This window comes from Gossypium arboreum, chromosome 6 (genome assembly GCF_025698485.1).
Source record: "Gossypium arboreum isolate Shixiya-1 chromosome 6, ASM2569848v2, whole genome shotgun sequence".
NCBI lineage: Eukaryota > Viridiplantae > Streptophyta > Magnoliopsida > Malvales > Malvaceae > Gossypium > Gossypium arboreum.
The window spans coordinates 58,963,057-58,975,677 of NC_069075.1; the positions used below are offsets into that span (position 1 = coordinate 58,963,057).

At 32.4% G+C, this 12,621-nt stretch overlaps 1 protein-coding gene across 1 annotated transcript; it reads left to right on the top strand.

Annotated features, from left to right (window-relative positions):
• The first annotated feature begins 11,117 nt into the window (after window positions 1-11,117).
• On the top strand, window positions 11,118-12,267 carry LOC108485951 (CASP-like protein 1B2). Its single transcript, XM_017789787.2, has 3 exons — window positions 11,118-11,423; window positions 11,541-11,664; window positions 11,866-12,267. Exons 1-3 carry the CDS (start codon window positions 11,191-11,193, stop codon window positions 12,127-12,129), a joined length of 621 nt encoding a protein of 206 aa, XP_017645276.1. The 5' UTR covers window positions 11,118-11,190; the 3' UTR covers window positions 12,130-12,267.
• Window positions 12,268-12,621: the final 354 nt, after the last annotated feature.

Genomic DNA, 12,621 nt, shown 5'->3' on the forward strand with positions numbered 1-12,621 from the left:
GGTACCGAAGTATAAATAGGGGCACTTATGTGCAATCAGGGGTACCAAAGTACAAACAGGGGCACGTATGTGCAATCAGGGGTATCAAAGTACAAACAAGGGCACGTATGTGCAATCAGGGGTACCGAAGTACAAACAAGGGCACGTATGTGCAATCAGGGGCACGCATCCGCAATCAAGGGTATCGAAGTACAAACAGGGGCACATATCTGTAATCATGTATAATTAACAAAAGTATTTAATTACATAGTTATAAGATGAAATATATATATATATATATATGGAAATTCAATTATGCATTTAAATACTATGAACTTACCTTGATCACAAAAACGACGACATAAGATCGACTAATCTGATACTTTATCTTTCTCTCAATCTAGATTCATATGAGGCTTAACTTGATTTAATTAAGAAAATTCAATGCATTCAATATACATTCTATTCAATTCAGTCCAAAATACATAGTTGTGCAAATTTACATTTTAACCCCTAATATTTTAACTTCTTTATAATTTAGTCCTTAAGCCTGTAAATTGAAATTCATGCAATTTCATCCACATATTAAGCTAATTGAATTCACTATGAACCCATGGCAACTCAGAATAATCATTATTTGACAATCTCTCCATGAATTTTACACATTTTACAAATAAATCCCTAATTGACATTTTCAACAAAAATCACCTTACAAAAGTTGTTTATCTATCAACAAAGGTTCATTTTCTTCCATCAAACATCAAAAACCACATGAACACATTTATGGAAAAGCCCTAAACCTTTAAAATTTTTGCAAATAAGTCCCTGGGCTAGCTAGATTAAGCTACAACGATCCCAAAAACATAAAAATCAATAAAAAGGGGATGAAAACACACTTACATGCAAGGAAGATATAACCGAAGCTTTAAACCCTATCAATGGCTTTCTATTCTTCAATAATTGGTGGGAGAAGACAATAACAAAGATGATATCTTTGTTTTCTTTAATTTACATTAACATATTTATTAATTTACTAATTTAACTTTATTAATTAACCTTAAAAACACTTCATTTTATGTCCATAAATGTCCACTCAATATAAAATGGTCTAATTACCACATAAATCCCTTAACCATTTAATTTCATAGCCATTTAGTACTTTTAACTTGTAGAACTCTAATTTTGCATCTTTTTCGATTTAGTCTTTTTCACCAAATTAAACATGCAAATGATGAATTTCTTAACGAAATTTTTATATGACCTTGCTAATATTCCGTAGACACTAAAATAATAATAAAATAAATATTTTCACATCAGATTTGTGGTCCTGAAACTACTGCTTCAATTTCACTAACAATGACATACTGTCTTAGAGCTCTATCCCTATCATCAACAATAAGGATTGGATTTTGAGCATGATTTGCTCTGTTTCCTTGATTTTGATTTTCAAAGTTCATCTCTTTGGTCCTTCTTTGAACTGCATGTATTTTCGTTGTTGAAAAGTCCTTTCAATTTCAAGGTCTACGGGGAATAAGTCGATAATTTGATCAATACTCATAAACACTTGAAACAATCACAAAAAAAAATAATTAAATTAGAATTAAATAGAAAAATAAACCAAAATGAAAAATTAAAATTTTCAAAAATAATGTCTTTTAAAAAGTCCCAAACAAATAGCCAAAAACTCAAAAGCATGTAAATGTGCAAGTATACACAATCGTTATCAAGTAATAAAGTGACAAGTAAATGTCGAGTTATCGTACCCACAGGGACTATGAAGATAATATTTATGAAATGTGAAATTAAGCAATTGGTGGAGAAAACAATAGTTGATTTGAAGAAGTGATCTAACAACCAAAAATTAACTAATTAAGAAAAATAAAAGTAAAAATTCCAATGCATGATTTCAAAAAGATGAGTTTTAATCAATATGACATAATTGTGTTAGATCAATTACATTCTTTAACTTAAAATTACTAAACTCATGTTCATGTTGTTACGAATAGTTTCACAGCAACTTGGTATTTTGCTAACTAATATACATACAAACTTACTAAACCATTTAATCTCTTGAACATATTACTATGTCAATTCAAACAATTAACCAATTTTATAAGCAAGTATATGATTAAGTGAAGCAACAATATATTTCTACATTGAAACAATTTAATCAAATAATCTTGCAAGTTATGCAAGGCTAATGTATTGTTTAATATCATTGCTAATTTAACCTTCAGCTACCTTAGAAGATTAAACATGCACTAATTAAATATTGTGTTAATTAATTACAATTTCAATACGATTAATAATTAATTCATTTGTTACCTTACAATTATAATGCAAGTATTTCTCCAAAGCCAGACTAGTGTGCTCCTCTCCTTCTCTTCTTGTTTTGTCGATCCAAGGCCTTCACGAACACTTGAATGCTACTAATCCAAGGTGTATGGAAGCTCTTCTTCAAGAGGGAAATCGGCAAGGGAATGAACAAGAAAAAGGGGGAAAAAAAGGGAATGGAATAGAGGAAATAAGTGAAAGAGAGAGATGTGTAGGAATGAATGGTGTGTGAAATGAGGAAGGGAATAAAAGTAATTATATGTGGGAATGACTGCTAAAAATAACAAATAAATTTCAACTATTCAAGCTCTCTTGGTTGGGCCATGCATTGAGCAAGTTTGGATGTTTCAAACTTTGTTATATTTAGCTTAAACAAAAAGTGAAAGGCACAAAAAGTGGAGTGGTTTGAATAGCATTTAGGGGAAGCTCAAAGGCAGATTTGCAAGTATGAAAATTAGATGATTGGATAAGATATAGGGATGGTTTTGGGCTGTCCAATTCCTTGGTGGTTCAATCCTCTATAGTTAGCACATTAGGCCACTTTCTTCTTCAGACTTTATATTAATTTTTGACCCAATCAATGTTAGATAAATATTAAATATAATGTAACACCCCAAACTCGGCCCAGACGTTATGGCCGGATCCGATGTGTCACATTGAAGTTTTTAAGAAAACCAATGCCTCTTTCAACGTCCTTCTTAGTGTTTTAAAAGATAGTCTTTGCTAAGTTAATAAAGTGAATGGAAGTCATGCACCGGTAGGTATCCAAACAGAGGAGGTGAGCCATGAAGGTCGCTAAGTACCAATGCTCTTGATTGGATCCAATCCTAGACATGCCCACAACCATTGCCACACTTTGGTGCTAGGTTAGTTTTGAAAAAAACGAGTTGCAATTCATTTAAGTCGATATTTTTTACAAACCGATTAATTGTATCGTTGCGTTTATTTTGAAAACAATTATCATTTTGGAAATGCGCCCTAGATCTAACTCATATTGTTATCAGAAAAATATAGGGTATAAATAAAATAATCCCAGAAAAATAATTAAAATGGCCTTATTACAACCCAAAATCAAATAATAATATTAATAAGATAAAACATATAAAGAAATAAATCAGCTACTTATTGCAATTTAAAGAACCGTAAATGATGAGTGTGGCCATCTCTCGAGTCCCTCACACTCCAAACCATCTAAGCTTAGGGATTACCTGCAGTTAGAAGCGGGTGAGTTTACGAAAACTCAGTGTGTAATCCCAATAACAAACAAACAGTGAAAACACAGTGTCAGTACAATTTGGGCCAAAGCCCTATTTAGTCTTGGCATATACTGGGCCGAAGCCTTTTGTTTAACGGTTACTGGGCCGAAGCCTTTTCATAAATCATATCACTGGGCTGAAGCCTTATCATAAATCATATCTCTGGGCCGAAGCCTTTTCATAAATCATATCACTGGGCCGAAGCCTTTTCATAAATCATATCATTGGGCCGAAGCCTTTACTATAAACGTTATGGCCCTTAGGCCCATTTCAATATCACATGTAATGTTAATGGATGTATGCAAGACCATTTGGGGAGACTACTCGACCCATCATCCGCTACACTCCACCCGTACCAACCAACACACCATGTGGGGAATGATTCAACCCACCCAACCAACACACCACTGGCAGCATAGCTGCTTTATCATATATCTAGAGGCCTAGCCTCTTTTAATAACTGGGGCAAAGCCCTTTTGATAAACTAGGGCAAAGCCCTTTTTGGTAAACTAGGGTAAAGCCCTTTTCGGTAAACTGGGGCATAACCCTTTTAGCACTTCCTCCATTTATAAAACCCAACCCATGCAACATGTCATGTATGCAGAATGTCATGCCCATATTTGAATGAAACAATCACAATCAAGTCATTCATATCACCAACATATATTCACAATCAAATCCGTCAACCATACAGTCCAAGTCAGTCACTTGCCCACAAGGGCAAAATAGTCATTTTTCACATTATAAGGGTAATTTCGTAATTTTGCCAAATATCAGGGTTTTCCATGTTCATCAACAATTATCAATATTTCTGAGTGTTTAAACAATGATCTTTAACCTACTTTATCAAACTCGGGCTTTTGGGCCCAAAACCTCTAATGGGCCCTACGAATGCCGATTTAGCCCATTAAGGCCACATAATCCAAATTTTACAATAGTACTAACCGTGTTAACATGCAACTTTTCTAGATTCCATTTTCTATCAGTTTTACCCAAATGGGCCCGAAGCCCATTGGGCCCGATTCTAGCCCATTGAGGCCCAACTTACCATCGTGCACAAAATTGAGTTCTTACATTTTCCATCGATCCAAACACCGATCTTATCGTATTTATCGCATCTGTACCCAAACGCAACATTATAAGTTCCCGAAATACCGGTATTTTAGCATTTCGGCTTCTCAGCAAATATTAATCTAAGTTATTACGAGGGTTAGTACACACTTGTTACGGGTTGAAGTTGAAACGTTTCCAAAATCAATCGCCTATGATAACCACCACCTGTCACTCAAACTTAACTAATCCAATATCAATATATGTAAATCCTAAGCACATCAGTCATACGGAACATAAGGGCGTATTCGTCATTTTACCATACAGGGGTATTACGGTCACTTTACCCTACAGGGGCTTTATGGTCTTTTTACCTAATAGGGGTATTTTAGTCATTTCTCCCTACAAAGGTGTTTTGGTAAATCTACAAACCAAGGGTATTTCAGTAATTTTGTAAACCAATGGTATTTTTATAATTTTTAGAAAGTCAAGGGTATTTTTGTAATTTTGTAAATCGGGGATATTTTGGTAATTTTACAAATTGAGAGTATTTGGTAATTTCACAAACCAAAGGCTATTTTGGTAATTTTACAAACTAGGGGTATTTTGGTAATTTTACAAACCGGGGTATTTTAGCAATTTAGCACTGAGGTATTTTGGTAATTTTCTTGATCGAGGTATTTTGGTAATTTTGTAAACCAAGGGTATTTTAGTAATTTTGTAAATCGAGGTAAAACAAGAATTCGTAAATCAAGGGTAAAATAGTAATTCTATAAATCGAGGGTAAAACGGTAATTCTATAAATCGAGGGTAAAACGGTAATTATGTAAATCAAGGGTACTTTGGTAATTTTACAAGTCGAGGGTATTCCAATAATTGGTAAACTATTGCATGAATATGATATCTATCTAGTGTGATGTATGGAATATATGACAAAGGTGGAGTGTTGGAGTATTTCTATTGATCACCATGTCATATAGGCTCTAGCCGGACATCCAATTGCTTCGATTTGAAGTATCCGGAGGATGTCTATATTAAGATTATATTAAATATATATAGATTATATTAAAAGATGGACAATCAAACCTATTTATTTCTCGATTCAATAGAAGAAAAAAGAAAAGAGGTGAATAGGGTCCCAAATAACGAGAGATATGTAAAAAGAAGGCTGACACGCCCATTCCTAATCCTAAATGGAATGTAACAATGTAGGGATCCATATGTAAACATAGTATCTATTTAGATACGCTCGAATGACCCCTTCTAAACATGGATAACAATACTAATGGCCCTAAAACCCATTCTCGGCCCAAATGGGCCCACATGCTCGTGTGGCCCTTTTAGCCCAAATCTAGCCACAAATATTAGATTCACCTAGCCTAGCCCAATATTTACTACACAATCAAACAACTTATCCAATTGGGCCCGTAGGCCCATTAGGCCCACATGACCCCTTTCGCCCATCGCGGCCAAGTAGCCATCCTACAGCCTAGAGTAGTAAGAAATACACACCGATAGGAGAGACGGAGTTAATCCACGCCCGAGCACTTTTAGCCGACGCCCAACCCAAACGAGCACGCCATACAATGAAAGGGATCACCAAGAAAGGTACCTCTACTCTCCTCATGGTTCTCTCTATTTAAAGCCGACAGATCCCTCTTATGTTAGCTTCCCGATGTAGGATCCTTCCAACATCAAGGTTTAAATTCAACACCAACTCTTGCCGCCCCCTGTTAGCAAAATAAATGCTCCTTGCTTGCCATGGGATTCAACCCATGCCTCCCTCGATGCTCCACACGCCACTTGCCACTAAGCCACAAGGCTTTTTGTGTCATATTTTATCCCCAATTAATTATAAGGTCTAAAGGCCAAAGTCCAGGTTCCCTTAAAAAACCAAAATAAATTGCAAGAGCCAAGGCTTGAACCCAGGCTCCCATACAACCTTAATGACGCCACAACCACTAGACTACAAGCTTCCTTGTGTCATTTATTTAACACAATAATTTAAAAGCCCTCATCCAAGCATCTAGGTTTTTTTTTTCCTCTTAATACCAAAATTTTTGCTAAAGCCCAAGTTTGAACCCAAGATTTCTCTAACACTTCTCAGGGCCATTAAACACCAAAGCGGACATTTAATTGTGTTATTTCATTACACAATTAAATACCTATATACAACCTTCTTACGGACCCGCACTCAAGGCCCAATACTTCTAGGCCCAAATTCGGGGTGTTACATATAAAGTATGTATAATAACCATTATTGGACTATCCTTGACTTGAAAATAATTTAGCCATGTTCTTGATTCACTTGATGCGAAAATTACCCCCAACGATTTGAGCCTTTCGAGGTGTTTGCCGAGCCAATTTTCACTTTTTATGCAAAACTATCGAAAATAAACCAAATTTGTGAAAATTTATTATAAAAATAATTAAAATTCAATATGTTAATAATTTTAGTGCAAATTAATTATTTTATAATTAAAGTATGAATTTCGACAAAATTTACTACGAAATTGCATGAATTAGAGCTCAAAAAGTGCTGAAAAAGTTTATTTATTTTTGTGTTTCCAACAAAACATACGGATACCATTAAAACTCATTCATACATAAATTACCTTCAACTCGAGCATTGATAGCTCCCATGCAAAGCGTTATACTTATATCTTACTATTCATGTAGTTATTACTACTTATTCTTTCAAAATTTAACATACAAAATGGTAATACTTACCCAAGGATGGAATAACCACTGATTAGATTTAGATCCTTAGCTTTCAATTTAAAAAGGAAGAAATACCATTGGATCGTAGTAAATAAACCAAAGGATAGCACTATTAAGAAGGAGAAAACTCCCCTTTTAAACTCTTTCATAGAATATATACATTCTTAATTCACTTACTATAACTCGACAAGTGTCATACATTTTAGAACTTGCCTTCATAATGGCCTACAATTTCTGAAATAAATATAAATAATATGAATAAATACCCTGCATTTGCTACTATCAAATTACACTGTATAGTTGCATTCTAACCATATTACATAAAACCTAATTAGCACACTATTCTAGACAAACCAAGCGTACCAATCCTTTGGCGAATACTCATTCCTTACTTACCCTTTTATCGCTTAACACTAACTTCTCCTTAATAAAGCAAAATATTATGAAATCAAATTCTTACTTACCTATGTGGTAGTTGTTATACGCTCCCATATATACGCCAAAGTAATCATTTGGGTGGATTACACTTTGCCAAACAGATTGTTTACTACTATACGCCAAAGCTTTAGATCCACTAGTCCTAGGTGTTACATGTTACTATAACGTACAATCCACGATTTGTTAATACACCAATTCACAACCATTTGGCATTAGTGAACATACTTGCAAGCGTACAGAAAATACTCATTCACCATTTTCATACACAATTCGTAGACTCAAGCAAACTCAAAGCAAACACAAACACGGTTCATACAAACAACACAACATCATCAATCACTCAAAGGTAGACAGAAACTCTCCTTAAATTCTTCGTCCCATCAGCTTAGCTTGTCGAAACGCCAAAGGCTCTTTTTTCCTAATAGTTAAGCATGAGAACCATATATTTTTTAGTTAAACCAAAGGTATTCAAACATCAAAACCCAGAATTCAACATCATTCAAAGCTTCATAAAGATTTCAAAAAAACTTTCTCCCTCTTTTCAATCCACAATACAAAAAGATATAAAGGCTTACCCATTCCTCGAATTCTCTACTTCCTAACTTCAATGCTCACGATCACTGCCCCATGCAGGGGTTTCCTTAATTTTCTCTCCTTTAGGGAAACCAAGGAAGATGATGGAGAATGAAAGAAAGTAAAACAGAAATGAGGAGAATTCTACCTTTAGAAAAATCCTCCACTCACATATATATAACCCTTCTTACATACGGTTTAAGGCCCAAAGTAACCATCCATCAACAATCATTTTGTCTCCCACTAAGAAACCAACCAATTCCAACTTAACTGAACTAGAATTAGATCTCAACTAATTACGAACCTGCCACAAAATTTTCCAAGTTTTTCAGTAGAGTCTGCCAACTTACTATTTTATTCAATTAACTTCCCACCTTTCCTAATTTTTGGGTGTAACAATTATTGTATTTAAGTCCTTATGTTCAAAACTAACAAATTTCACTTTATAAATTAGTTCTTTTCCATATCTAAGCTTCAAATCTAACAATTTAACACTAAAACTTTAAGCATTCATCAATGACATCTTTTATGAACTTTAACAGTTACGGAAATTAACATGCTAAATCAAGTTCCCAAGATTTTGAAAACATAAAAATTATAAAAATAAAACTAAATTGAGCTTAACAATTTGTTGCTAAAAGATTAAATTCCTAAGCCGTTTGCTCCATGTTTCTTTTCTCCTATTTCGGTATGAGGAAAGGAATAAATTCTCTCTTTCTTTCCCTTATCATCTTTGTTTTTATCTATTTATATATAATAATATAAATATAATTTTTCATTGTTTTAATTAAAAATTCGTACCAAATTGTCCACCAAGTTCTAAAATGGTTTATTTTTCATTTTAATCCTTTAACATTTAAAAGTCTATAACAATTAATTTTTACAACTTTTATGATTTTGTCATTGTACCTTAATTAGCCATTAATTCGACGAAATTACTTATCCAAAATTCAATTCACCTATTAAATAACTACATAAATATTTAATACAAATATTTACGAGCTCGGTTTCCAAAAACAAAGTCTCAATACTTCATTTTCTGATATCACTAACTTTAGGATCGCTACACTTATATCTTAGTTAACTATTCATTTAAAAAAATTGTCAGACCAAAATTCAATATAATACTAAAATTAAATCATAAATATTAATTAATAATATTTATGGACTCGATCATCGAAGAACAAAATTTTGAAACCACCATTTTCGGCACCACTAAAAATCGGGCTATTACAAAATCTTTATGTTTATGACTTAGATTTATTTGTTCTAAATATTTAACATGAGTGAAAAAATATTTTAAAAGAATGTTTAAAAAAGAGTGAATAGTCAAAGTGAGATACAAATCAATTTGAAAAAGGATCAAAAGAGTCAAGTTAAGTTTAGCATTGAAAACCTTCCGGTCGATCCAAGAATGAGGACTAAGATTACAAATTATCATCAAAATGATTGAGATAATATAAAGACATATTTTTAATAACGTTAACAAATATAATATAATTCAACGGTTTGAACACATGCGAAAGCGTCGTGGACAATTGTTAAAAAACATTATTCAAATTTATTTAATGTACTTTTTTAATTATTATGTTAATAATTTGTAATAATTTTACAATTAATCATATATATATATATATAAGTTTATCAATAATTAATATTATGTATTAATTTATATAATTTTAATAAACGCTTTAATTTTTAAAAATTAAAATTAACCTCACAATTTAAATGAACTGACCCGATAAATTGACTTGCGCAGACCGAATCATGAATGAGAAATTTTCAAATTCAAACAAGATTAATTGAACCATATTAAAAATTAAATAATAATTTTTATTTTTATTTTTATTTTATTTTTATTTTTATTACATAAATATTAATAAAAATTATTTTATTTTTATTTTTAAAATAGTATAAGAGTACACTGGACTAATTCAATGGCATTCGTAAGTCAAGATTAATAAATCGAATAACGGAAATTTTATATAAAATCAAAATGGGATCAGAAATCTTATCGAATTTATAAAAACTTTTAATCAATTGATTTTATTGAAAGATAAAAGGTATTGTCAACTCTTACCAAAAAAAAATATTGTGAACAAGTTTTAAGGAATTAAAATGTGTTCCCACAAATTGCATATACAACCAATTATTATTTTAAGAATTAAAATATTGATTTTAAAACAAGAAAGTATCAATTTATATCAGTGTAAATATTTTAACAATTTAACCATTAAATTATTAATATATTTATATTTTTCATGCACATAAATTTTTAATTACTTTGATATTAAATTTTTAATTACTTTGATATTTCTATTGTATCAATTTAAAATATTATATATTAATATATATTTAACCGTTGAAATTTTTTTAACATAAAATGAATACTTAAAATTTTTAATTTATGTCAAACTTAATAGACATGATCTACATAAATGGAGTATCAAATATGACGGTTATTCTTCCATAATTCCAAAATAATAGAGTATATAATAAACTATTATATATTTAATTATGTTCTGCTATATCCATGCAATTGCCAAAGTTTCTTCACCAAACCATATATAAAGGCTAACAAACGGGAGATGCAAAAATTTCACAACCACCAACACCTACATTATGTAAAATGGTTAAAGTGGATGATTATTGGTAAGACCATCCAACCTTAATTCGCTTAGTTGTTAGACTCAACAATTTTGATTTGGTAATATCCCACTATACTTTTTAACCATTATAAATGGATGAACCTGGTGATTCATGAACCTCCAACTTGTTCCATCAACTCTAGGCGCCTCTAGCAAGCTAGCTCGGGTTCTTGTGTTGCGTTGTATCCCATATGGCTCTACAAAGTGGAGAGAAATTACCCATGTTTATTGGGCACGTCTGGTCAAAGCAGAAGAGAAGATGGACCTTGTTGGGGTTAAGATTGCTTGCCTTTCTTGCCGCAGCAGCTGCAACTCTTGTGATGGTTCTCAACAAACAAACCAAAACTTTTGTGGTTGCAACCATTGGAACTACCCCTGTCAACCTTACTCTCACTGCCAAGTTTCACCACACGCCAGCGTTTGTGTAAGAAACCTAGCTATCTATCATATTCGGTCATTTTCCTTCATCATTATATACTATGATCAATTACTGATATAGCTGAGCACTGTTCCATATTTTCCATGGCATGTATATGTACAGGTTCTTTGCTATAGCTAATGGACTGGTCAGCATCCATAACTTGGTGATGATAATGGTGGATTTGTTGGGGAGCAAGTTCGATTACAAGGGTTTTCAGCTTCCCATGATTGCTAGTTTGGACATGGTTCGTCGACGATTATTGTTTTACATACTTTAGGTTGCTTTTGTTTATAATTTATTAAATACTTTACTACATTTTAACTATTTGTAACTTCTAATTCCTGAAACATTAAAGTCATCTCATTGAAGATAAGTATGCAGAATATATTTGGTTTTGTTTAATTAATATATACTTTGTGTGATGATGGATGGGTGCATGGGACAGCTAAACCTGGCATTGGTATCTGGTGGAGCAAATGCGGCAGCGTTCATGGCGGAGCTGGGGAAAAATGGTAATTCTCATGCGAGGTGGGACAAGATTTGTGATAAATTTGGAGCATATTGTGACCGTGGTGCCGGAGCTCTTATTGCTTCATTTCTTGCTCTTGCTCTCATGCTTGTCATTTCTTTCCTATCTATCCTTAACCTTAAACTTGTCAACTCATCATCCCATAATTCTCACAACAATATAATCGCTCTTCCTAATTAACCCTAAACCTCAACTTTACTCGAACCATTTCCATGGACTGTATTATTAATATGTCATACTTAGCATCAACTATATATGTCTTATTTTTGAAATGCATGTCCTAGTATTACTTTTTAATCATTTTCTTTTCATTCAAAACTTTGTAAATTAACATTATGGTCAATGATGTTTACAAGTCGGGGTCAGCATGGTTCAAATAGTCTCGAAACTAGAACAACTATTGACCATACAAGGTTGATACTAAAGGTTTCCAACCATGATTTCACTAACGAACATCTAAAACCAATAGTAGGACAAATTATTGGCATGAAAATTGAGAAATTAATATATATACATATATTTGAGTGAATGTAGATTGTAGAAGGAATAGTTAAAAACAATATAATATTAATGTTGTTCATCCTTTATTAATTATATCTAATTCTAAAACTATTTTGTTTATGATGCAATATAAGTGTATTACTCTAGAACAAAAATTCTCTACCCCATTTT